This window comes from Doryrhamphus excisus, linkage group LG3 (assembly GCF_037039965.1).
Source record: "Doryrhamphus excisus strain RoL-2023G ecotype Guam linkage group LG3, RoL_Dexc_Guam_v1.1, whole genome shotgun sequence".
Classification (NCBI taxonomy): domain Eukaryota; kingdom Metazoa; phylum Chordata; class Actinopteri; order Syngnathiformes; family Syngnathidae; genus Doryrhamphus; species Doryrhamphus excisus.
In genome coordinates, this window is record NC_136359.1 from 9,780,031 (window position 1) to 9,806,543 (window position 26,513).

At 41.1% G+C, this 26,513-nt stretch overlaps 1 protein-coding gene across 4 annotated transcripts in view; it reads right to left on the reverse strand.

The window, feature by feature from the left end:
- Nucleotides 1–26,513, reverse strand: part of fbxl17 (F-box and leucine-rich repeat protein 17) — a 235,595-nt gene that overhangs the window by 149,963 nt on the left and 59,119 nt on the right. For all 4 annotated transcript variants that reach the window (XM_058071437.2, XM_058071439.2, XM_078789605.1 and 1 more), the window contains one exon: nucleotides 12,407–12,514. In XM_058071437.2, the coding sequence (XP_057927420.2) occupies nucleotides 12,407–12,514 (108 nt within the window). The remainder of the gene's footprint in view (nucleotides 1–12,406; nucleotides 12,515–26,513) is intronic.

Here is a 26,513-nt window from a genome sequence, read left to right on the forward strand (position 1 = left end):
GGTCTGGTTGAAATTATGACCACTGTATTGTTAGGGTCGGTTTCGACACGGTTATAATAATATGACTATAAAGCAATATTTTGAGCCACAAATGAAATCATCAAGTGTACAATTAGCCAACACAATGACAACCAGCTCCTCTTCTCATCATGTAAGCTTCAGGGGATTCTCATTCTGACCGTTTTTCCAGTATACCAGCAGAAAACCAAGGTCCAGACATATGAGGTGAATTCACTCATTTGACTGGCTGATTTCACATTTACAATTTGGATCATGGAAAAAATGGCAAGAAGTACAGTGAACCAATATCTGGACCTGTTCTGCTCTTTTATTTCAGTTTATACTAAAGTTCTGTTACTGAAAACAATAACTTTTTCTACATTTTCTTGACATTAATATATATATGGGTCAACATTGACCCGAACACCATAGATGTCGTGATTAATACTAAAATGAGTAAATAAATAAAACTAATTGATTTAAGACATATGTTCTATAGCCCTCAGTAATAGCCAGGTAACAAAAGAACATTCAATTTATTAATATGATTCTTTTGAGGTTCATTTTACCATTTTTTGAAATTGAAATCGAGGGGTATAGTGACAAAAAAAGGCCAACATGCCCACACCAAAAGTATTAGAACCAACATTTTCATGGATGAGGAAGCCTAAGAAGGTAACCAAGACATGAGAAGCAAATTTGATGGTAACTTATTGTATGTAGTGTATTTTATAGCTGATTTAATAAATGGGTCAAAACTGACCCGTTAAGAGATGATACCAGAAAGCTTACACAAGAGGAAGGTTAATTAATTTATTTTTTTTTATTGTCGTATTATTGAAAAAAGCAACTGAAGAGAAAACCTCATATGACCTTTAGTTCTGGTAGCATTTCCTGATTTGTGTTCTTATGGCGTGATGTGCAGTGTGCAGTGTTTCACCTAAGTCCTGTAGACCACATTTCGTACTGTTCTCAAAAAGAAGACAGTGCTGCCATCTGCGGACTCAAGAAACAACACCAACAACAACATGCGCCAGGACATGTGCTGAAAAGACATATTGACACGCACCAACGCCCTTCAGAAATTGATTTTAACTGGCTGACATGGAGAATTATGGTCTTAACTCTGCTTTGATTGCAGGAAATCAATGTCATGGCCGACCAAATTACACCGGATATTCGTATAACAGGACTGGAGCAGCCAATCGGAATCGGGTTGCCTGAATTCAAACAGCGATTGTCTGTCTATAGGGCATTGTTCTGGACAATCTGTTTTTGTTTATAAAGTTTGGCATAAACAGTCCAAGGTTTTCCCTAGTTGGTTGTTGTAATGGAAACATACCAATTAGTCAACGGGTAATGAAGCAGATCCAACTATATAAAATGCATAGTCGTGAAAAAAGTCACTCACAAAAAACAAAAACACAAAAGTTTGGAGGAAACTTGTGTGTGTTTGTGCACACAAACCACACTTCAACAAAAGTTTCTGTCCATTCAAAAGTTCTGAAGAGGAAGTCAAAGTCACAACAAGTGTGTTGTTTTTGTGGCGGTGGTGGCGGTGGTGGCACTGCCGCCATTACAGATTCTGCTCAGCCGTCCGCATGTGTTGCAGACGGTGTCAAGACAGGATGCGACAAGGGCCAAAAAGGTGAGATGAGTGGAGCCGTGTCACTACGTGAATACAAGTGGGCACTCATGCATACACACTTTTTTTTTTTTTAATCTTGTCGCGGCGTCCCGGAGAGTTAAGTCAGACAGAGGAGAGCATGTGTCCAGACTCGATTAAATCAAGCACTGGGTAGAAAATCACCCTGAGAATGCAGTTGGATTTAGCACAAAAGTAAATGCATTATACAGTAAAAAAAAAAAAAAAAAAAAAGAAGAAAGAAAAAATTCTCAAAAATGTGAAACTTTTTCAAAAGGCCTCTCTTTCTACTCTTACATTTATTTCATAAATCTCTTTAATAATGAATATTATTTAATACTACCCATTCTCTAACTACATTGAAATGATTCAATATTAATATCTCACTTCTACAGGATAATAGATGGTAAAGAGCAATCAATGCAAAGCCGCCCACCCTCCACTAAATTCTGGTGAAAGCACAATCTAATGCATGGAAGACCGAGTCAAAAACTGGAAAAGCCATCGGTGTGGATCAACAATACATTGTCACGTCATGGACCACTGAACTGACTGCTTTTGTGTCTCTGTGAGTGAGCGTTGGGTCTTTATCAGTCTTGTGCCCATCTACTGTCTATCACTTATTTCCTCTGCTACACTCTTTTTTTTTTTTTTTTACTCCCCTTACAGCCACTAATCCTGCATGTGCCGGTGTTGATAACAAATGCAGTGGTGAGGAAAGGTTCGAGGAGGAGATAGTGAGCGGCGGTACGCTTGCACATGCACGACAACAAAGAGTCCTGGTTGATGGCCAGACAGGACAGTCGCTGGCACTCCTCACTTGGCCAATAACCAGACAAGCTACCACACACATACAGACCCCAGAGGTCAACGACCCCCTTCATCGTCCATCCGTCTGTGGATTAAAATGTCTTGATGGCTAAATTAATTATTCTTCAATGACTCCGCGACACACACACACACACACCATCCCTCTGGCTTTTGCTTATTATATTCATAAATCCCCCAATCTCCTCTGTACAGCAGCAGAGGAAATCATTATTACCTTTTTCTGCAACCCCCTCAACCCTTATAACCTTTCTTGGTCCAAAGCCCCTTTTACTCCATCCATTTCGCCCCCACCCCGCCGCTCAGTTAACACCTCTTGTACCCATGGGACACAAGAATGTGCACAATCACACACAGGGCATGAGTACCTATAGGAAAAAGTACACACATACACACATTTGGCTCATTAGCTTGGGGAAGAGGGGTTATCAGCGTGACACAGAGCACTGTGATTATGTACTTGCAGACAGCACATATTCCATGCAGGGGGGGTAGAGGTGTAGTGTGTTTTGCCACTTTCATGAGTGGAATTCCATGCATGGATTGCCATTGTGGAACAAATTGAGCGTCGAAGTCAAAAATGTATCAGTGTAAATAGTTGTTTGTCTGCGTTATACAATATGTGCCTTGTGACTGGCAGCCAGAGTGTACCCCGCCTCTCGCCCAAAGTCAGTTTTGATTCCAGGAAACCCCCGCGACCCGAGTGAGGATAAACGGTATAGAAAATGGATGGATGGATGAATTCCAGTATAGAACTGAAAAATGCATCAGTATAAATAGCTGTTTGTCTGCAGTATATAGTACGTGCCTTGTGACTGACTGGCGGCCTGCCCAGAGTGTACCCCGCCTCTTGCACTAAGTCATCTGAGATACACTCCTGGTAGCCCTCGATTTGCAGCAGCATAAGCTGTAGGAAAGCGGTGGATCTATAATTTAAAACCATAGCAAAATTGTAATCGTCTATAATAGTCTATCCCTACTGGTTCCTGCCCATAACTCTACAAATCAAGACTGGATAAATGGGACAACTGCATCAGGAAGGGCATTTATCGTAAAACCGAGCCTTACAAATTATGAGTAAGAAACGTCACTCACTGTGGTCAATTCTAAAGAGAAACAAGACTGTTTTCACATTCATATGCATTAATATGACTACTTAAAACACTAAGCGTACAGCGTTTAAATGTGATATGTCTGTTATTTCTTATGGGGGGAAATTGGTAATGGTATTGGTTTTATTTCATTTGAACATGCATCAGATTACAATTGAATGCATCACATAATCAGTTCACAGTTCCACATGTCCAAAAGGAGTAGGAAGAAGCAAAGCTTATTAAATCCTACCCCTCCATCTGGTACTTTTACAATCAGTAACTGTTACATTTGTTCACTTCCTGCTTTCTTAATATAGTTTTTAGGTTTTTTGTTTGTTTTTTTTATCACATACCAAAGTACGAGGTGATATGACCATACAATGACATTATGTGTACCATAGTTAGTGTCAATATAGTGATATATATAGCACATCATGACTGGTTCAAGACTCTTCATCCTTGTATTTAGCAAACATCAACTGCTTGTATTTTTTTCTTGATTTGGCTCATCGTTGTGCATTGTTTGAGGTCCTTACTCAATCCATTCCATAGTTTGATTCCACATACTGAAATGCTATGGCTTTTTAACGTAGTCCTAGCATATAAGTGTTTCAAATTAAATTCTTCCCTGAGATCATATTTCTCAGGAAATTTCTGGGAAATTAATTCCCAATCTGAAGAACTCCTGCAAGGACGTCTGAGTTCCATGGTATTGATATTGCCCCCGCACAGCCACCAGGAAGACTGCAACGTATAATTGTGGTTATGAAATTAAATAGCCACCAGACTGCGAGTTGAGGTATTGCTTGTGGTTCAGTTGCCTCAGATTTAAGCAATATTTATCAAAGGTCCCAAATGTCTGTGGTGCAAAACAAAACCATTGAGGCAACACGGCTGAACGATCGTACATGTCTCCAAATTAAGACCAGAAACATCCCAGAGGGACGACACACAGCCATGGCAGACTCCAAATCTACGTTGTTTCATCTCTGACACATTCCTCAATAGGCACGTCATTTGTTATGTCTCAGTGCGGCTCTTGTCCAACCTGACACTGGAACTTTCAAACGGAAAGGAGGGAGACCCGCCGAGTCTTAGGGCAGTGATGTATGAGGAGGGGCATTGCGGGTAGGCATGACAGGCAAAGGGGAAGCCGTCACAAAACGAGGGAATAGACCATGAGAGGCTTTTCTGACACTGACACTGACTCTGATAGAGGCGACCTTGGACGTAATCACTTCCACAAGAAAAGAGCAGCTCTTGACAGGAAGATAGAGCGACTGAGTTGTTTGTGTGTGTAAAATATATATATATTATATATTTTTTTTTTTCACACCGCACATATGCGTGAGAGAGGCACTGTCCAAAGACTGACTGATAGAGAAGGTTTAGAACGAGTGAGACATTAACGGTAACGAGGTGATTTAAACACATCAGTCAGAGCAATGTGAGGAAGAAACATTATGTTGCCGGATTTAAGGTCGATTATATCATAAACTGAGCCTCAATTGTGCTGTGCACAAGTCTGTATCTCATATTGTATATATCTTGTTTATTTAAAGCCTCCCTGCAACTGCAACTTGTTAAACTGTCTTTTTGCTTATACTATTTCTGTAGACTTTTTAACTTCTCTATTGCACTGAAAGGAGAAGCTCTCCAATCTTGTAGTACATCCTGTATAATGACAATAAAGGCCATTCTGATTCTGATTCTTATTCCGATTAACTAAAAGACAAAAACAGCCCTTTATCTTTTAGAGATCATCATTGCCTGATCGAAAAGAAAGAACCCCAAGGGTGTTGAATTACTTCACACCCTTGGGGCGGCACGGCGGTCTAGTGGTTAGCACGCAGACCTCACAGCTAGGAGACCAGGGTTCAATTCCCACCCTTGGCCATCTCTGTGTGGAGTTTGCATGTTCTCCCCGTGCACGCGTGGGTTTTCTCCGGGTACTCCGGTTTCCTCCCACATTCCAAAAACATGCTAGGTTAATTGGTGACTCCAAATTGTCCATAGGTATGAATGTGAGTGTGAATGGTTGTTTGTCTGTGATTGGCTGCCGACCACTCCAGGGTGTACCCCGAAGACAGCTGGGATAGGCTCCAGCACCCCCCGCGACCCTCGTGAGGAAAAAGCGGTAGAAAATGAATGAATGAATGTCCAGACAGTTCTGGATATGACCACATTGTAACATGGAATGTTAGACAAGGATTGATTCAGTGATTGATTCAGACAGAGAACAATAGTCAGCAACAGTAGGCACGAGAAAAACTGACCCATTTATTTCTTTATGCGTGCGGGATACAGTTTTCTCCAAAATGTAGTGGCTGGGCATAATACAGCTGGGTTGGAGGCGCTCAATGAAGCGCTTAAACCCGATATTACTCACCATGACAGGGGCTGGCACTTTTCTGTTATAGTTAATGACTTCTCGCCATCCCGTGGGAGTTTCCCGTGTGATGCTGTGATTCAAATACGCGATGAGATTGGTTGTATGGCAAGTTTTGCACTGAGCCACAACGTCTATTCCGGACTTGCCACACTTTGTTAACACAACTCGCACGCTGTTGTTGTGATGGCATGGGCTCTATTCTGCCGCTGAGGCGGAGTTTATCATCGACTGCCTGTAGCGGTGTGCCAATATTGGACATTTTAAAAGCAGGTTGATATAATATGATCATTTTATATGCTGATACCGGCCTGATGCTGTCATAAACAAGACAGTGGCTTATCATGCAGGGCCTTGCTAGAAATATTGAGTTTTGTTGCCCATCACAAAGGAGCTATACAGCCCGTGTGGAATTAAACACCGCAGAAAACATTTAAAAGGAGCATAAATGCCACGTCTTTGTAGTTACTCTGCACACTATCTGCATCAACACCATGGGAGGCCCATTCTGAAAATAAGATGACTTGATAAGGAAAATACCGTTTCAATTGATTTCCTTACACCCTCATTTGCAAGGAGGAGGTAAAAAAATTAAATAAAAAGATATCAATCTGAAACGAGGGTGCCATAAAAAAGAACTTCATAAAAATAATGGATTTTGCTCAGTTCTCTTCGCCAACAACAGAGTGGAAAATGAAGGGGTTGGGGTAATCAGACAGACATGGATGCAATTGAAGAGCCAAATGAGTGGGAGGGAGGGTAATAATTGAAGTTGAAAAAAAAACTTGAATTGCAAGTCCATGGAGTCATCAGAAATGCAACGATTCTAGATGCAAGAATATTATTTTCAATCGACACTGGGTGGGGCCATTTGGGAATAAATGAGGAGGAATCACCTGCTAAAGGAGATAATAACGACAAGATTAGTAGAGGGAGAGGGAATGAGACGCAGTAAAAATAGCAAAGCAGCAGCAGGACTGAGCAAGAATCACAAAAATGATATTGAAAAAAATGAAAAAAAAATGACTTGGAGCTTGGGAGGAGCTAAGATGCTCCCAGAAGTCCACTCATTCGGACAAACCTGATTCCTGGAATTTAGATAAACTCTCCAGGAGTCTTTACTTTCACTACCCACCCATTTATTTTGCAGAATTGTGTTAATGTGAAGCCACGAAGTTCAAACCATAAAGTGGCAAGGGATGACTGAACTTGTGGAAAAGTGCCACAACAAAGTAAGAACTCAAAGTGGTCTTTTTCTAGTCTCTAGGCCAGGGGTGGGCAAATGTTTTGACTTGCGGGCCGCATTGGGGCATTGTGACTCCAGTCATATGATTTGGACTCCAGTCAGACTTTGAGCAAGTCAAAATTTTGACACCCTCGGTTTTGACTTTATAATATCATCAAAATCTTCACTTGAATGGCTTTCAGTGCCCTTCAAAGTATTCAACTACTGTGATCACACACTGCGAGTCAAAAACCTGTGATCATTATTATGAAATTTCCAACATAACATATTTTTCCTTTGCATCTGCCTCATTGACTCACAGCTAGTAGACCTGAGTTCAATTCCACCCATCTCTGTGTGGAGTGTGCATGTTCTCCCCGTGCATGCGTGGGTTTTCTCCGGGTACTCCGGTTTCCTCCCACATTCCAAAAACATGCTAGGTTAATTGGCGACTCCAAATTGTCCATAGGTATGAATGTGAGTGTGAATGGTTGTTTGTCTATATGTGCCCTGTGATTGGCTGGCCACCAGTCCAGGGTGTACCCCGCCTCTCGCCTGAAGACAGCTGGGATAGGCTCCAGCATCCCCCCGCGACCCTCATGAGGATAAGCGGTCAAAAATGAATGAATGAACGATTGAATTTGCCTCCATGAAAGAATCTACTCATGGCCAATCGGATTTAAGAAGAAACAACAAATGTGAGGATTACATTTGTGTGCACTGACTAAATCCTGAATACTATGTCAGCACTCTTTTTTTGTAAGTCCGGTCTTATTTTATTAAAATGGTGCTTATGACTTGTAAGGGCTAAGAGATTTCAGGCCTGCCGTGTCTTGAGACTTGACTTGGACTTGCACCTCTATACCCGAGACTGGAATTGAGATTTGACATTGAAACTGAAACTGAAACACTGACTTCCTCCCAACCGTTGCTACCTTGAATAGCACTTTTGTTCCCAGCTTTTTGCCATGCTCCTGTTCTTTGTGAGTACCAAAGTAGTCAGAGGTTGCATCAGTTCTAACAAAAGTGTATCACACACTGTCGGCGCTACATTATGAAGTTTAACACCCAAGATTCTCCAGATTTCTCCAACACTGTTGTGTTGAACAAATGCTTTGCATGTCAGAGCAAAACAAGTCAATGTTATTAATGTAACAGCAATTGAAGCCATTTTAAAGCGCTTTATATATGGAGCCCCTTACGCATGAACAAACAACTGAACCCCACATGAGAATGCACTTTGGTTCCCGCGAACGGAGCCAAGACTCAGTGTGGGGCTGCCGTTTGCCTCGACCAATTATATGTATATCCAGAGAGGATTTTAGTTAGTATCGCCAGTGTTGACATTACGGTCTAGGTAACGTTCCGTTTGTGTTTTTGCACAATTTTCTTTCCAGTGGGGCTGCTAAAAGTATGTTTTTTTTCTTTGACAGCATCTTCAATAAATGTCTCAAGAGTCCAGAGTAAGTATGCCCCCATCGGAACGGTTTGATGAAAATATGCGAATCGTGTGATAAATAAAATAATAATGCAATCACCAGGTCTGCAAAAAGTCTAGGGTGTAATTGAAATAAACAGTCAATAACCAATCAGCATGTAATTTAAAATAAAATCTAGATATCAGGATTACAGCCGGCTAAAACTCCCCCCCGGGTTAACATGGTAATAAATAATAATGAAGTGGGCCAGACGTGTGCGTGTACACGTTCGCCTCAGTGTATGCCAGCGTTGTTATGACTGGCTGGCTTCATTACAGTCTGTCTACAACACCACGGGCCAAGGTCGGGGGAGGCCGGCGAGATGATAGCTGGGCCAAAACCGTAAGTGCAAATTAATCTGCTGTTTAATCTAATAATGTAGGGCGGCATCGGCTGTCTCAGTCCTATTAACACAACAGTAATTGCATTTGGGCGGGGAATGGCCGCACGCAGCCCCACGTGGGTACATGCTTGTGCACCTAAGTTCATCAAAAATAAATGCAATTGCATTGTGCATATACTATAAGACCACCCATGCATTGTAAATGAATGTTATGACAAAGTGTTCTGACTACAGTCTGACGACTCATTGTGTGCGTCCATGTTTATACGACACAGAGCATCTTTAACCAAAGTGCCCCCGACTCATTAGCATGCTAATACGCACACAGCAGGGTGTTGGAAGACAAGCGGCATATTATTAGGATTCATCTCATTAGGCTTTCATGAGATTTAAAAGTTAACGCATAATAACTTCAGAATTAAGTCTGACATAAAAGACACAGTCAGGTTCTGGGTTCCCTCTCCAAAAGTACAAATTTACCCCCTGGAGTGAACGCAGAGCCCGCAGGAGCTGGGATTATACACAAATCAAACATGCACGCTTCAACATTTACTGAGGTAAGCCATTTCTGTTCAAGAAACTTCATGTCACACTTTAAGCAGTGCAGCAGGAACAGAATGCTGGAAGTAAACACACAACTACCGCTTCAATAACCTCAGAAACAACAATACAAATCCTAGGGATGCACCTCAATAATTCAAGACTTGCGGTATTGATAGAAAAAAAAAAAACAAGTTAAAGTTTGCCCGATTACCTACGAATATATTTTTCCTGTTTCACCTTCATTTCTGATGTGCAATAAGATTAAAAGCCTAATCTATAATGCAGTTTTAGCACGAGCATATGTTACCATGGAGGAGGAGTCCTATCTTGCAGTAATCAATAAGTGTTGGGCAGGAAAGGTCCAAGTGTGGTTGAGTTGTGGTTATCGCATACCGACTAACCCTGAGGCCATCATTAGATTTAAGGCTGGGAATCTAGTACTTCGAGTACTTTGCCATACAATACGATTCATGGCTCATGAAAACAATATCTCCATACGGTGCAACAAAACCAAAATGGTTTATATTTTGCAGCCTTCAGCTACGATAGGCTCCAGATCATCTGTGATTCTGAGTACAAGAGGTATACTGTATAAAATGGATGGATATTTTGCAGTGTATTTTAAGCAGAAAAAAACATGAGGCAGTTTTAGTGCAACATACTGTCACTGTAATTCAGTCAAAGTCAGCCTTGTCTCATCTACGCTACAAAAACCCAAGTGAGTCCACACTTGTGGTTGGGCATGTCACAATAATCAATAAATCAGTGAACTGCACCATAAGTAACAACAAACTTGATCATTATGTCAGCCCCGATATATTGACATGTGCATACATGTTTGTTTTCCTCCTCTGTTCCTGCTAAACATGCTGGATGACGAGAGTTCACTCTGTGCATCTGGGGGTGTTGGTTCTATAGCAGAATTAACCCTTCTGTCAGTCATTCACTCTCTTTGTCCCAGTGGGGAGCAGTGCTAGGAGTGTGTCATGTGCTACACGATCAAATACTTTCTTTGTGCGTGTTGTGTATAAAACACAATCGGATGTCAAGTCCAGCCTCTGTCATTTTGTGACATGAAAAAGTTTGTGGTAAGACAATAAAATAAAGTAGATGACGCAAACATTGAGTGTAAATACTGAAAAGCTGAAGCGAAACTGAAACGCTTTTAAAAAGGTGCCAAAATCCAAATTTAGAATGAACTAAAAGCCATTCGGAAGCTGAAGCTGGACTGAAATGCTGTGGAAATATGCGAAAACATACAACAAAAGTAAGAGTAAAGAGTAAGAGTAGCAATTGGACAAGCCAAATAAGGCTAGTGCAGGGGTGGGCAAACTATGGCCCGGTTGCCACATACGGCCCACCAAGCGTTTGAATCCGGCCCGCCAGTTGCTTTCCATGTATTTCAACTTACAAACAACATACAAATGGGCAAAATGACTTAAATGTTTAAATATTGGACAAAATTAGACAAATAATTCAAGGAAAATTATAACCATGAAATAGTGTGTGTGTGTTCAATATATGTTCTGGTCCCCCGGACAATTTTGTTAACTCAATGCAGCCCACGAGTCAAAATATTTGCCCACCCCTGCTCTAGTGGGAGCTCCCATCATGCTTTGCGGCACTGCTCTTTAAATAGTTGTATGTTAATGTCGTGTATTTTGTTTTTTTATCATTCCATCTACATGGTAATGTATTTAGTTTATCATTCTATGCATATCAGTAAATATACCATGTGTATTTTAATACAAAGAGTGTATTTAGTCATCTGTTCGCTTCTATTTATCCGACACAATGGCTATAGTTTGTGTTCTGTGCAGTTGCCCCCCCCCTCTACTTGACATGTGATTAGCATTTCAGTACTCCATCCGCTTTGTCTGTTTCCCAATTTATAACACCTCATTGTGCACCAAATGTGTTTTGCCGCATCCAAAACATGTACTTTGACTAAACCCCAACAAAACGTTAAGCCCCATTAAACGTAAACGGCTTATTCTCCACGCAATGTTGCTAAAAGTCAATCAAGGAAGTGCAGTATATGCAACTGAGCTGACATCTGCATTAACACACAATCTCACTTCAGAGTATTTCCGCATTTTTTTATTTATATATTGTGATTTTTTATTTTCATTAGCTTTTTTTGTCTTTTTATGTTGTTTCATTTATTTTATTTAACATAACAGGTAATGTGGTGACTCAGTAGAAGAGTCATAATATTTTCATTTTTGCTGTGTGAGTGCTCGGAAGGCCTCTTGACAGTTGCAGAAGAGACGAGTGGTGTACATGCATAAATGTACCTGTTGTGTTTTGGTTTTTTTTCTCTTCTAAAAAATAAAAGAAAATTCAAAAAAAATTTAATAAATAAATAAATATGCGTGTTCAAACCATGGCCATTGTCCTTAATTTACGCCAAACTTCCACGACATCGGTGGGCATCCTGAAACCTTTGGTAAATTAGCTTTGCTCTTTTCACTGCTCATAAGTGGTAACTGCTGGCCAATGCCCAACTAGCCTTACCTTGAGCCGATTTAGCCTAAGCTGGATGGCAAACTCTCAGTCTGGCAGTGCAAAAGGAGAGAGTGGACTTTTAGGTCTTTTGAGGTGGATGAACTCTGTTTTATATGTAAGGATCCGCCAATTGCTGATACCCCAAAATGAAGAAAGTTGGTGCATGCTTATGGAAAATCAAAATAAATTAAATTAACCTTTATGGAGCAGGGCGCCAACAGAATGGGAGAGGATACCGAGTTAAGGTTTTCTTTTTTTTTTTATATATATATTTTTTACCGAGTTAATTTTTCAAGGTAGCAACAGCCACAATGACCCAGGTCAAAAATATGGCTGCAAAGATGTAGACTTACTGCGGTGAGATGGATGACTCCCTGGGACGTCACAGGGCATCCCATGAATCCAACAAACTGCAGCTCTGGACAATTCTCAGCCACCGCTCGCACCGACTGGTCAGTCACCTGAACAAGATAATATGAGATGTGGTGTTAAGTTTGCTGTTTTTTTCATACACAAAGAAGCAGCGTAAAAGGGAACAAAACATATATATACACACAAGTATTGACAATAACTCCCACAAGACAATTTCTACAAGCGAGTGGGTGTAGACAGGTGCTGTCAAATTCATGACTAAATGTCAGCTCCATCTGGGCCGCAGTCTGGCTTGTTCTGTGCTTGATGAGCAGCTGAAATAAAGAAACCAGAGCAGGACCACAGAAGGAAGGGAGGAGGAGGCGGAGGAGGAGGATAATTGGCAAAATGGGACGTGTCTGCCAAGCAGCATCGACTTATGATGGATGGACCACTCCCCTTCATTCAACCCAGCCGTCGACTAGCGGGGCTCAAAATGGATCGTCGGGAATCAATGGGGAAGCAGAACATTTCCACCAAGATTCCATTGCGCTCATCAATACAGGTATTGATAGCAACTTCCATTCCACGAAGATGTGGGAGATTGTCCTCTCCCTGATTCTCAAACGCTTCTCATCAATCACCACAACGGAATAAGATGATAAAAAAGACACTTGGAAATAAGAGCCAATCGACTGCTGAGGCTGATTAATTGAGGAGGAAACACCAAAGGGCTTTCCATGGCAAAAAATCTTTTTTAATCAGTTCTACCTTGATATTCAGAGTTCATTTCTGAAAGTACATAAAACATTTTCAGAGTGATTTAGCTGTGAAAAAAGTGCTTAGAAATAAATCTGTAGTTACTTTTTGGAGTAATTTCCCGCCCAAGCTGTTCTCCCTGCCCTTTTGTTGTGTTGGGCAACTGCCAAAGGAACAGCACAGTGTTCCTGACATACAGTATGTCACAAAAGTGAGTACACCCTTCACATTTCTGCAAATATTTTATTATTAATTATTAATCTTTTCATGGGACAACACTGAAGAAATGAAACTTTGCTACAATGTAAAGTAGTCAGTGTACAGCTTGTATAACAGTGTAAATTTACTGTCCCCTCAAAATAACTCAATACACTTAATGTCTAAACTGCAGGCAACAAAAGTGAATACACCCCTAAGTGAAAATGTCCAAATTGGGCCAAAAGTGTCAATATTTTGTGTGGCCACCATTATTTTCCAGCACTGCCTTAACCCTCTTGGGCAGGAGTTCACCAGAGCTTCACAGGTTGCCACTGGAATCCTCTTCCACTCCTCTATGACGACATCACGGAGCTGGTGGATGTTAGAGACCTTGTGCTCCTTCACCTTCAGTTTGAGGATGCCCCACAGATGCTCAATAGGATTTAGGTCCGGAGACATGCTTGGCCAGTCCATCACATTCACCCTTAACTTCTTTAGCAAAGCAGTGGTTGTCTTGGAGGTGTGTTTGGGGTCGTTGTCATGTTGGAATACTGCCCTGCGGCCCAGTTTCCGAAGGGAGGGGACCATGCTCTGCTTCAGGATGTCACAGTACATGTTGGCATTCATGGTTCCCTCAATGAACTGTAGCTCCCCAGTGCCGGCAGCACTCATGCAGCCCCAGACCATGACACTCCCACCACCATGTTTGACTGTAGGTAAAACACGCTCGTCTTTGTACTCCTCACCTGGTTTCCGCCACACACGCTTGACACCATCTGAACCAAATAAGCTTATCTTGGTCTCATCAGACCACAGGACATGGTTCCAGTAATCCATATCTTTAGTCTGCTTATCTTCAGCAAACTGTTTGCGGGCTTTCTTATGCATCATCTTTAGGAGAGGCTTCTTTCTGGGATGACAGCCATGCAGACCAATTTGATGCAGAGTGCGACGTATGGTCTGAGCACTGACAGGTTGACCACCCATCCCTTCAACCTCTGCAGCAATGCTGGCAGCACTCAGGCGTCCATTTTCCAAAGACAACCTCTGGATATGACGCTGGGCACGTGCACTCAACTTCTTTGGTCGACCATGGCGAGGCCTGTTCTGAGTGGAACCTGTGATGTTAAACCGCTGTATGGTCTTGGCCACCGTGCTGCTGAGTGTTGGCAATCTTCTTATAGCCTAAGCCATCTTCGTGTAGCGCAGCAATTCTTTTTTTCAGATCCTCAGAGAGTTCTTTGCCATGAGGTGCCATGTTAAACTTCCAGTGACCAGTATGAGAGAGTGTGAGAGTGATAAAACCAAATCTAACACACATGCTCCCCATTCACACCTGAGACCTTGTAACACTAATGGGTCACATGACACTGGGGAAAGAAAATGGATAATTGGGCCCAATTTGGACATTTTCACCTAGGGGTATATTCACTTTTGTTGCCTGCAGTTTAGACATTAAGGTCTGTGTATTGAGTTATTTTTAGGGGACAGTAAATTTACACTGTTATACAAGCTGTACACTGACTACTTTACATTGTAGCAAAGTTTCATTTCTTCAGTGTTGTCCCATGAAAAGATATAATAAAATATTTGCAGAAATGTGAAGGGTGTACTCACTTTTGTGACATACTGTATGACATGTTTTTTCATTGGCTTGGGGTGATAAAAACAAAAGCCCAGGAAGAATTATTGTCTCAGGCCGAGTGCCCATTTTTTTTCTGAATTTTGTCACGACAAAATCTCATGACAACTAATGTATGCAACATTTTTATTATAATGCGTATTTATATTTTTATGCGTATTTATATTTTTATGCGTATTTATTATATGCAAAAGTTGGAGTGTTTGTCATTTTTGAAAATATTTATAAGAGTAAAGCTACTTGAATACAGCAGAACCATCTCCTGGACACCTACCGAATGTGCTGGGAAGTGATTATGCTGATGGTTTATTTGTTTCGGACATGCTTAACAATTTACACACGTTTACACTTGCACATTAAACATTAAAAGGATTAAGGATTAAGAAGAAGAGCTTCTCCGTGTGTTACTAATTTCTCATTTGATCATTGGTTCACTTCCTGCGTTTAAATGTTGAATGAATTAAATTGATAGAAAATAATTTAAACAAATAAGTGCAAATAAGAAATAAGAAACACTTTGATGGTACTAAGTGAGGGGTTGTTTTTTTTTTTTCCTTGTTCTCACCCATGGTTCTTTTCACACTGCTGCCTCGCGCTCCATGAAGTCACACACCAAAAAAAAAGACAGTGTCTATTTATCTGTGGCCAAGTCACAACCTGTACAACAGCTTATCTAGGAAGAGAAAACCCAACCTCCCAGTACTGCACTGAAGCACAAAGATGTGTCTGTGGGCTTAGTCCTAAGAAGCCAAAGTGGCTGGAAAAGGCTGAAATGGTTCATAATGGAATGTGACCGCAGAGGTCCAGTGGACTAGATGAAGCATTGTAGCACCGCACCACCAAATTACTAAGTGTCCAAAAGAATTTAGTACGATTACCCTTATTGGCTACCAGAGAAAACAAAACCTAACTTTGATACTATCTTCCTACATAACATTAAAGGGGACCTATTACACTTTTCCACTTTCCTGACCTATGAATGTAATAAGAATGTTGTATTCTCGTGTTAAACGATGCCAACAGTTCAGATAATGAGGTTTGTGCATATGGAAGTGAGCCCTGAAAGACATTTGAGATGGCTCAAAAACGCTCGGTTTCAGAAGGCGTGGCAAAACTGCCCGTTTGTGACAGAGGAGCAGACTTCCTTATATGGGTGTGGCAATATGCCAGACAAGCTATCTGCCGTCCCTCAAGCTGTGCTTCTGCCAAATCACATGTCCAGGCAAAGCACCCTACGTGTTTGCCGACTCATTGTCCATGCATTTTTTATTGAGTGCAGCTGCTAAATAATCTGCCATGGGGCCAAAATCAATTAAGTAAGTACCAGTAATTTGATAATGTGAGAACTGAATTTGATCTCGACATGGTGTACGTGAAGGGAAAGGCTTTTCCCTTTCCCTTCATTGCCTAGGTTTTGGCCCACTTGGGTGTTCACCGGACCTTTTAGCATGAATTAATGACACATCAATATTTAGTGACTAAAGATTTAAACATGAACTAGATAGATGCATGGCATTGATAGATCCGTTTGACACTTACTAACATGAAGCATTTCAATGTAATGTTCGAAACCACAACCAAAAAAAACTAATAGTAACACTTCTAAGAAGCAATTTCAATGAGTTCATGAACAAAGTGCTGTAAAGCCAATAGCAAGAAGTTGCGAGGAAGCTAAGCAATACTTTGTGTAGTACTCAAAGCACTTGCCAAAAGAGATCAACCCCCAGATGACAGTGGCTCAACCCGGACACCGTTGATTGCAACATTCGACTGTACTTCGTCAGCCGGAGCAATCGATAAGCTGGATGCACTCAAAAATTCTGCACCTCAGGTTTTGAATCCACCTCAGCACAGTGCTGCAGTCAGAGGTGATTATCCGAATGTGAGTCAGTGCTCCCAACTGGAAAACCTGATGCATATGGAGCATTATCTTGCAGGGCTGGGAGAGGCGTGTGGTGTTGTGTTTTTGCAGAAAGAACAAAAATAAAAGTTCCAGAAGGACCGGTGTAGCTCAATAGCAGCTGGCAGGTGAAATTGGAGAACCAGAGCACCAATAGCAACATGTCCTCCTCTAAAAAAAAATAAATATATATGTATACTTATATATCAGGTTGACTAGGAGCAATGGAAAAATCAATGTGATCCTTAAATCAAAGATGTCCAATCGCAGGAGAGGCCACCTCCAAGGCTCCCACTACGTGTGAGTCAAGTCCTGACTCACCACAGTGAGAACATTACACATATCCCATTATTTCCAGCAGGTGAGAAGGGAAACCAATGAAGAAAAAGATACAATCCCAGCAGTGTACAACAAGAAGCCAAGAGGGCATGTAGCATATCAGATTAGATTTGTGCAAGTATGACAATGTGTGTTCCTGGGAGAAATTTGGAGCTTACACACTGTGCTTGTCTTAAAAAATTGAAGAGATTTTGGATTGTTGAGAGGAGATGTGGACGGGCTTCACAAACCCTTCAGTCGGGATGGGGTTTACTGGTCTCTGGGTGAAAGAGGTATGAGGTGGAAAAAGTGGGCTGGAATCACGCAACATTGCAATCATAAAGATAGATAGATAATTGTTGAGAGTGCTGTAGCAGCAAAAACAGGCAATGCTGCATGTTGAGAGTGTGTGTGTGTGTGTGTTTTATCTTGCAGTGTTTACTGACTGAATGCTGGGATCGCACCCAGGGGTCGCATCACCCCCAATAAGGACTTTCAAGCTTGTCAGTTTTGTCTACCATCATATGGTTTCTGGCCACCAACACATAAAAATACAGTACATCAATCTTTCTATTAAAGATTAAGTACACACTCAAGTGTCCAAAATATTGCTGATGAAGAGAACAGCTCAAGCTAAAGGGCTATTTTGCCTCGAGACGAAAGTGACACCCAGAGCAAAAACAAAAGCGTGAGACTGACAATGTGTGTGATGAAGGAATTATGAGGCTGTTCAGGTCTGATGTTGAAGAAAACAACTTTAGTGTTTTTTTTATTCCCAGGAGGAGCACAAAGACTGAGCTGAATGACTTTTCAGGATATTGTTTAACTAGCCGTGTTCGATGCACTTGTCCGTGCTGTTTGGAAAAAAAAACATTTATTTAGTAAAAAGTAAAAAAAAATCTTTCTGTGTAACTTCTGTGTACTAAATATCGCACGTTACGACTTGGGTACCAGTGGCTTATAGACTGGTACAAATCTTATGTTCTCTTAGCAGGTGCGGCTTTCATACCAGTCCGGTCCATATAATCTGGAAATTCCAATATGTAAAAATTGGATAAAAGGTCCAACAGTGACACTTTGGAAATATTCGTAGAGGAGCACTTGGAAAATCTTTGCTCAAACAACTGCGGACCAGCAGGGTGGTCCTTTGGCGACACCGACTCTGTAGGAGACCGCCATGGACTAACTCATTCCGATTAAAGCTACAGACACACATAACAGCATGTTCCCAGCAAAGCCCACTAAAAGGCTTTTTATTTCAAATTGTTTAAAAAAAACATTTAAAAGTTACATATCTCATACAGTGAGAGGGGAACAAAAACTATAGAGATTTGTTTTTCAATCCATGTGAAGCTATTGTTGCTGCTAATGTCTGGTACACTACCATAAAAAATGCTTGAGAACCATCAAAAAACACAAAAACCCCTTGGAATAAAAACGCTGAAGCCCACCTTAGATTCTCAATCAGAGGCCACTGAATGTAATGACGCCTTGATGAAAGCATTTTGTTACAGAATGACTCTGCTACAATTTTACAGATTTCCAATATTATGCAAAAACAAGGACACCGACCACATGCCTGTGAGGTGCAAATTGAAGTGGGATGATTTTCATCAAAGTTCTGCTCTTTTCCAAGGTAATCATTTCTCCATAAATACTCTCATGGGGGTGATCTTGCAGTGGACTCATCACAGCCTTAGAGAGGACACACATGCTCTCTCTCTCTCTTGCTCGCTCACACACACACACGCACACACACAAAACATCCCCTTCCTTTAAAGACCTCTGTTGGGCTGTATGGATTTGAAGGACTGGTGATCTTGCAGAAAATCTAAATGCATACTTATCATCCGCTGTAATATCCGATGCCTGGAGACAAAAAGCAACACGGAAAGTCGTTAAGTTTTACTACAGCAAGGGAGAGTCTCTTTACTGTGTTTCCTCTGTGCTGATGAGCTGTTGTGCACTAAGTACAGGGGGGGGGGGGCCTGACCCGGGTATCGATCTGAGGAGCAGATAGCTTTAGAGAGAGGATCATACGAGAGGGCTGTGGAAGTAAAAACAACATGATTGGAAGCAAATAAAACAAACAGGCTTCGCTACAAATCTTAAAACAAAGCCTGGAGCTTTGCAAACGTGGGGGGGTAAGTTTGATCTATTTGTTTTTCTTCAGTGAATAGGCTACTCTAGCATGTCAGTGCTGTTAAAATGTGAGTGTAGTGTTTACAGTGGAGCAAACATAGCGATGATAGTGTTAAAGCTACAGGCAACATGCATGGAGAACACACAAAAACAAGCTGTTACGTCATTGGCTCAACAGATTGAAGAGATTTGCTCTATTTTTCTGTTAACATAATGAAGCTTCAGGTCTTGTGGTGTATTTGTTTAGCGGCTTTCGCCTGCAAATCCTTTCTGGACGTGACAGGCAGGCAGCAAGCGACGATACAGCAGGCCACAGTGAGTCGTGTGTAGAGAGGTGCATGAATTTGAGAGCGCTCTGATCTTATTAGCGGCCTGATGGGATGGAGGCGGAGGCGGAGGAGGCTCTGAATCACAGCTTTCTAATCAATCAATCTAATTAAGCAAGCTTTATGAACGCCGCGGCAAGCCGAGAAAGGATCTGCCGACACACAGATTAATAATGATTACTGAATACCCGGCAACACATTCTATTAACCATCCATCTTCATGCCTGTCTGGCTGCTTTGCATAAGACTTACTTCACGGCCGCTTGGAAGGCATTCTCTGAATAAGTCTTCAAAGGAAAACCAATAATATTGTTGAGAAGTCATTTTTATTGTTACTGATTTTTATCAAGGGGAAACTTTTGAATCCGACTGCTGTCATGATGAACTGAATTGATGTCCATTGCAGAGCAGGAAACAGATTATGACCAGCCCACAGGAGGACAAAATTGTGAATAAACCTGAGAAATTTACTTTGAAAGCAACTTTTTATGTTGAAGTGTGTACTTCTGTCAGACTTTAACACACAAACTTGAATGTCTTTTCCATTTTAAATTTATTGTGGATTTCCATTCATCACGTAGACCTCACAGCTAGGAGATTAGGGTTCAATCCCACCCTCGGCCATCTCTGCGTGGAGTTTGCATGTTCTCCCCGTGCATGCGTGGGTTTTCTCCGGGTACTCCGGTTTCCTCCCACATTCCAAAAATATGCTAGGTTAATTGGCGACTCCAAATTGTCCATAGGTATGAATGTGAGTGTGAATGGTTGTTTGTCTATATGTGCCCTGTGATTGGCTGGCGACCAGTCCAGGGTGTACGAAGACAGCTGGGATAGGCTCCAGCACCCCGCGACCCTCGTGAGGATAAGCGATAGAAAATTAATGAATTAATTTCCTTTCATCCACACAGTGTTAAAAACAATACATACAAGCTCAAATATATACAGCCAATCATGTCACATGTTTTCAGAATGACACAAATATTAATTTTCCACTTGGAAGGAAGGAAACGGGTGCAGTCATCCTTGCTGAGCACACCAGAACCAACCATTAATCATTAAGAACCAGTAAGAACTTTAAAAAGAGAAAAGGCTTCAGGTCATCCAAAAAAAAGGCCAGCAAGCATCTGGATTCTCTCTGAAAGTGTATTCAGCTGCAAGATCGGAGCGACACCAATACAGTGCTTGCTCAGGAATGGTAGCAGGCATCAGTGAGATGAAAACGTTTGGAAGATGGCCTTGTGTAAAGAATAGAAGCCGCTTCTCTCAAGGAAAAATATCAGGGGCCGACAAATGATACAAGTATTGGACTGGGGTGAAACCATTTTCTCTTATGAATCCCCTCTCTGATGAGTTAGGGCATCCAGAAAAAAAGCTTGTCCAGAGCAGAAAAGGTGAGCACTACCATCAGTGCTGTGTCATGCCAACCATAAACTATCCTGAAATCATTCATGTGCGGGGGGGTAGGCTCACTCACAATTTTGCCTGAGAACACAGCCATGAATGAAGGAGGATACCAAACAACAAAGGAACATCTGACAAAAAAGATTTTAACCACCGAAGCAGCAAACTCTGTGAAAACCCTAGCCACGTATACATGGACCCAAATATTCCAATTGCATTTGGTTGATTTGCTCAAATGGAAAGAATGTAGCCTTTGTATACACGTCATTCCGGAAGAAAAGTGCCAATCCGAATGAACATATAATCAGATTCACAGGGGTGGAATATTCCTTTCCCCAATCCGATTGAGGTATCTTGTACCCGATCAAACGGAAAGTTGTCAGGGTGCGTTCTTCTTCGTCGTGTTTTTCTTCTTCTGTTGTTTATTGGTGGTTGGCAAGCAACAACTGGCAACCAGTATTTCTTTTAAAAGAAAATATATATTTATATAAAACATTTCCCGAGTTTAATAACATATTAGCAAGATTGAATTTTATATTTTCCTGTTTAAATTTATCCCGGGTGCGTTCTTTCAGCGCATGCTCAGATATGACGTAAAACGCAGCTCGAGACGTTCTTCGGTTTTAAAAATGGAGGTGAGCAATCAGCACTGGACTGCTGCGGAAAGTTTGTTTTTGATCCGAACTAAATTTCAAAACTGGACGAATGAAAACCTGGCAATACGGAGTTATTCCAACAACTGAAAGAAAAACCCGGGGAAGTTGGTATCAGATGATGTCGATATTTACGCTTTACTGCGCATGCCCCATTGACTATTCTGTTGGATTATAGCAGCGCATGTAGACAAGAGATTGGAATATTCCTTTCCATGTATACTATTGTTTTCGGAAAAGTCATTCGGAAAGAGGAAAAACTCCTCATGTAAACATGGCTAATGTCATTCAAAAACCTTTGGCCGTGACTGTACAGTCTCCTAACTATTAGAATAAGTGTCAGTGAAGTTTCTAGAATGTATTTTTTACAAGATAAGGTCTGGCCCTATTAACTTTTCTTAAGTAATCATGATTGGCTGCAGCTGCAGTTTCTCTAGTTTTGGCACTGCTGTGCTACTCAGAAAAAAGTTTGCAGCACTCATCATCTTTTCAGTGCTATCTATTATTTTGAGCTTCGGGTCACACCAGAGCGCTCATTGAGAGATGTCCATTTTCTCAATTATTGCATGTTCACATTTCCAGTCAAATTAGCCAAATAATCAAGCAAAGGTTGTGGAAAAAAGTTGAACTTTCAGATCCTAAACTGTGCGCCCTCGAGGCAACCGCATAACCATCCCTTTAACATCAGTGTTATCCATAATTAACAATTGACAAACAGCGTATGCGGGTACACGCTCCTGTGATCTTTGACTTCCCTTTGTTTGATATAACATTGTAAACTTGATTTTAAACACTCATTTTCCAATTGACTAGATAGCCCACCTCGATAAACCTTATGCTTCACAGTAATAAAAGCCTGTAATAAAATCCCCCCCCCATCCCCAATTTCGACCCTTTCTTTTCGACACTGGGAGAGATTTACGGTAATGATCTTTTGCTGCGTTTACTTGTGATGCAGGTGAGCTGGGTTGCAGTCAGTATTGATTTTGTTGTCCCCCATTTATCATTTTATCGTTGTATTTGAAATTACGGTCTACTAAATGATCAAGCCCTCTCCGACAGTTTCAGTGCATACTTGTTGGACTGGTACAAAAGCAAGTTCATATTTTGATGAGATTTGCCTACTAATTGAAAAATATGGAAGTGAAAACCGATATTGGACAGCTACTGTGTAGTCACCTCCAGAACCGGCCCCCAAGGAGGTTCGATCAGGCCCGCAGGATAATTTGAAAGTGGAAAAAATGCATAAAAGACATGGAATTAATATTTGTAATTCGCTGCAATTCATGGATTATCCGCTAAGGGGCGCACTCTTTCCATCAGAGTAGAAGACAAGCCACATCACTGAGACAGACTGAAAACAGCAGACGGTATCAATGCGCCATCTGCTGCTTGTTACGACATTGTTAATACCTTGGTCTCTACCTCTCCGCTACACCCTCATTAGCCAAAATGTCGTTATCCAAACGGAGAAAATTAGATAAGGAGTGTAGAATTTTCAAAGAAAAATGGACCATGTTCTATTTATTTACAGAGATGCACGGAAAACCTTTGTGCTTGGTGTGTTTGCAACAAGTTTCGGTATTGAAGGAATATAATATTCGACGCCACTACGAGACTCATCACAGCGAAAAATATGACAGCTTGCAAGGACAACTGAGAAGAGATAAGATTAACGAATTGCTGGCGGGTCTGAGGAAACAGCAGTCAACTTTCATCAAGAGCCGAGAAGTCAGTGAAGCAGCGGTAAAAGCCAGCTACCTAATTGCTAGCGAAATAGCATTAGCATCGAAGCCGTATTCCGATGGTGACTTTGTTAAACGATGCATGATGAAGGCGGCTGAACTTGTATGTCCCGAGAAGCGACAAGCTTTTGCCAATATTAGCCTGCGGGAGTTTGAGAAACGTTTTCAGGTATTTGGTGAACTTGAGACAGAATTTTCAGTTTTTCGCTCACCTTTCACAGTTAAAGCTTCTGATCTGCCGGTCGAAATTCAGCTAGAGATAATTGATTTGCAGTGTGATGCAGATTTGAAGGGCATATTTGCCTCTGTAGGTCTGGACAGATTTTATCAGTATCTACCACCAGGGTACCCCAAATTAACAGCCCTGGCTGCTAAAATTTTGTGCATGTTTGGGACAACCTACCTTTTTGAACAAATTTTCTCAGTGATGAATATTAATAAAACAAAAATGCGTTCAAGGCTCACAAACAAGCACTTAAATGACATTCTGAAAGTGACAGCTAGTCAGGACATGACACCTGGTGTTGATGCACTTGTACAGGCCAAAAGATGCCAAGTTTCAGGAACAAATACAAGTCCAGACTAGACTAACACCTTTAAAATGCTGCCTTAGATACTGTTTGCATTGAAAGAATACAGCTCTGTGAAGATTAATCCTTACTGTGGTGATTTAAAAAATGTGCACTTTAATGTTAGTCAGCAGCTTCAAAACAAAAGTTGTGTGATGGAATTCTACTGTTCATACAACTCCATAAATTTTCAGTATATATTGTATGTGTATGTATGTTTCATGTATGAAGTTTACAGATTTACAGGACAGACGAACACTTTCTTCATTACACATTTAAAATCACTCTCCTTAGTTTGTAAGGTGTACGCAGGGATTACATTTAGATTTTATATGCGTATGTGTAAGTGGTTTAAAAATCCCTTTCTTTAAAAGTCTCATTTAATCTTAAAGTGCATTACTATATTTTTCAGTACCAATTAAAGTTTTGTGCCTTTGTACCATCAGTGGGATCAGTTGCAATGCATATTTGTGAATGATAAGTAAATTGCACATTTGTCTAAGGAAATATGAGGTGTTTCATGAAATGTTTTGTAAAAGGATAGTTCATTCAATTTCAATATTTTCCTAATGTTCTTGTGCTTCTTTACACCAAAACAAAGGAAAGACATGATGTTTTGGTTATTTATAGCAGAGTATGGTATAATTTTAATAGTCCGGCCCACTTGACATCTCCCTAGGCCCACGATGCGAAATGAGTTTGACACCCCTGCATTAGAACAACAGAGCAGTTGGCTTCTTCCTGAATTTTGAAACAATTTTAAAAGGGTATAAGTTGTTTTCCACTTTAGCAGTTTATTAGCTTTATGTTTTGCAGACAGGAATATAAACAAACATTGATTGCAGTGTTGAAAGTGTCACTTTAACTTTGTCGTTGCTGCGTACTGTAATTTTTACAGCAGTAATTATTGTTTAATTGTTTTACTCCACCATTGAACCACTGCTATTGTAATTGCATGAAGATGCAAAAGCTTTGAGGAAAGTTGTTTTTGAAAAGTCTTTGCCGTTTTAAGATGGCAAAAAGAATGATCAAGAAGTGGTGCATAGTAAAAAAGACAAAGAGCACTTTCGTTGAATTTACTGCCAAGTGCCTAGAAGGAATAAAGCCAAAATTTTGTAGGACCATACTGAATTCCATTGTTCCCTTCACTTATTCGTATCATGTTGAATTGCACCATATCATATCGGATTGCATTGATTTGAACTCACCAGAAAATTCCATGTATCATTAAAGTCTCGTATCGCTGGCAGTGCATCGAGAAATGTATCGAATCGTCCTCAGTGCTGATATTCACACTCCTAGTATGAATGGTGAATGGTTGTTTGTCTATATGTGCCCTGTGATTGGCTGGCCACCAGTCCAGGGTGTACCCTGCCTCTCGCCCGAAGACAGCTGGGATAGGCTCCAGCACCCCGCGACCCTCATGAGTATAAGCGGTAGAAAATGAATGAATGTCTTCAGTTGACAGCTAAAATACAGATATTGACCTCACAGCTCCATATACTTCTGAAAGGGAACTATATAAGTAAACATGACAGCAGACATGATTCAAACATGTCAGTCACTTCAGTAATGAACCAGCTGTTATCTTGTCCCCACCAAGCATCAGAGGTGCCACCACACTCCACTCCACTCGGTGACAAAAGGCCCAGAAAATCACAAGAAAAGCACAGTTTTTTCAAAAATCGAAAGCGGTGGCTGTGAAAGACTACTGTGTTTGAAAAATGAAACTCCCAAAATCAATACATCCACTTTTTCTCCTGCTGTGCACCATGCAAGACACTGTGGGCTGAAGAAAACTAAACTGTATCATTTCACATGTCTTACAAAAAAAAGTTGCTGCTACCTACTTAGCACCAATGATCCACAAAGAACAATGATGCTTTTCCAATGGAAATCTATGTCTGCACCACAATTTCACAAACCTCCTTACACTTGTCAAGCAATCTTGTCTTGCTCCATCGATGTTGTACGCCGAGGAGGACTAGAATCTGCATGGGTGATCTCCTGACTGATTGATCGGCGCACTCATCTGTACACCCCGCTCTCCACTGAAAATTACCTGTCATTTATTCAATCGCTTAAACTTTTGCTTCCCTCAAGATTTTCACACAGTTTATCTCAACGTGCTTGTGTCAATGCGTTGTTATGGGCTGCAGGTGTGTTCCCTTCAAGGAGGACCTCCTGAAATATCTGCTGGGGAAAGATGAAGAGGGTTTTTTGTTCTCAGCCCCCGTTTTTCCACAAAGGATCAATACAACTTTGTTTGAGTGTCAGACTGAAATCAGAAGCAACTGTGGGAGGAAGTCAAAAGAACTGCTTTGCTCCTCAACATGTAAAAGTCGTTACATCACACTGTCAAAAGCACGAAATGGCTCTCTCGAGGTTTCAAGTCCCCTCGTGTCCTGTTCGCATATCAATCGTTCTTTGTTGCACATCAAACGGAAATGTGAAGC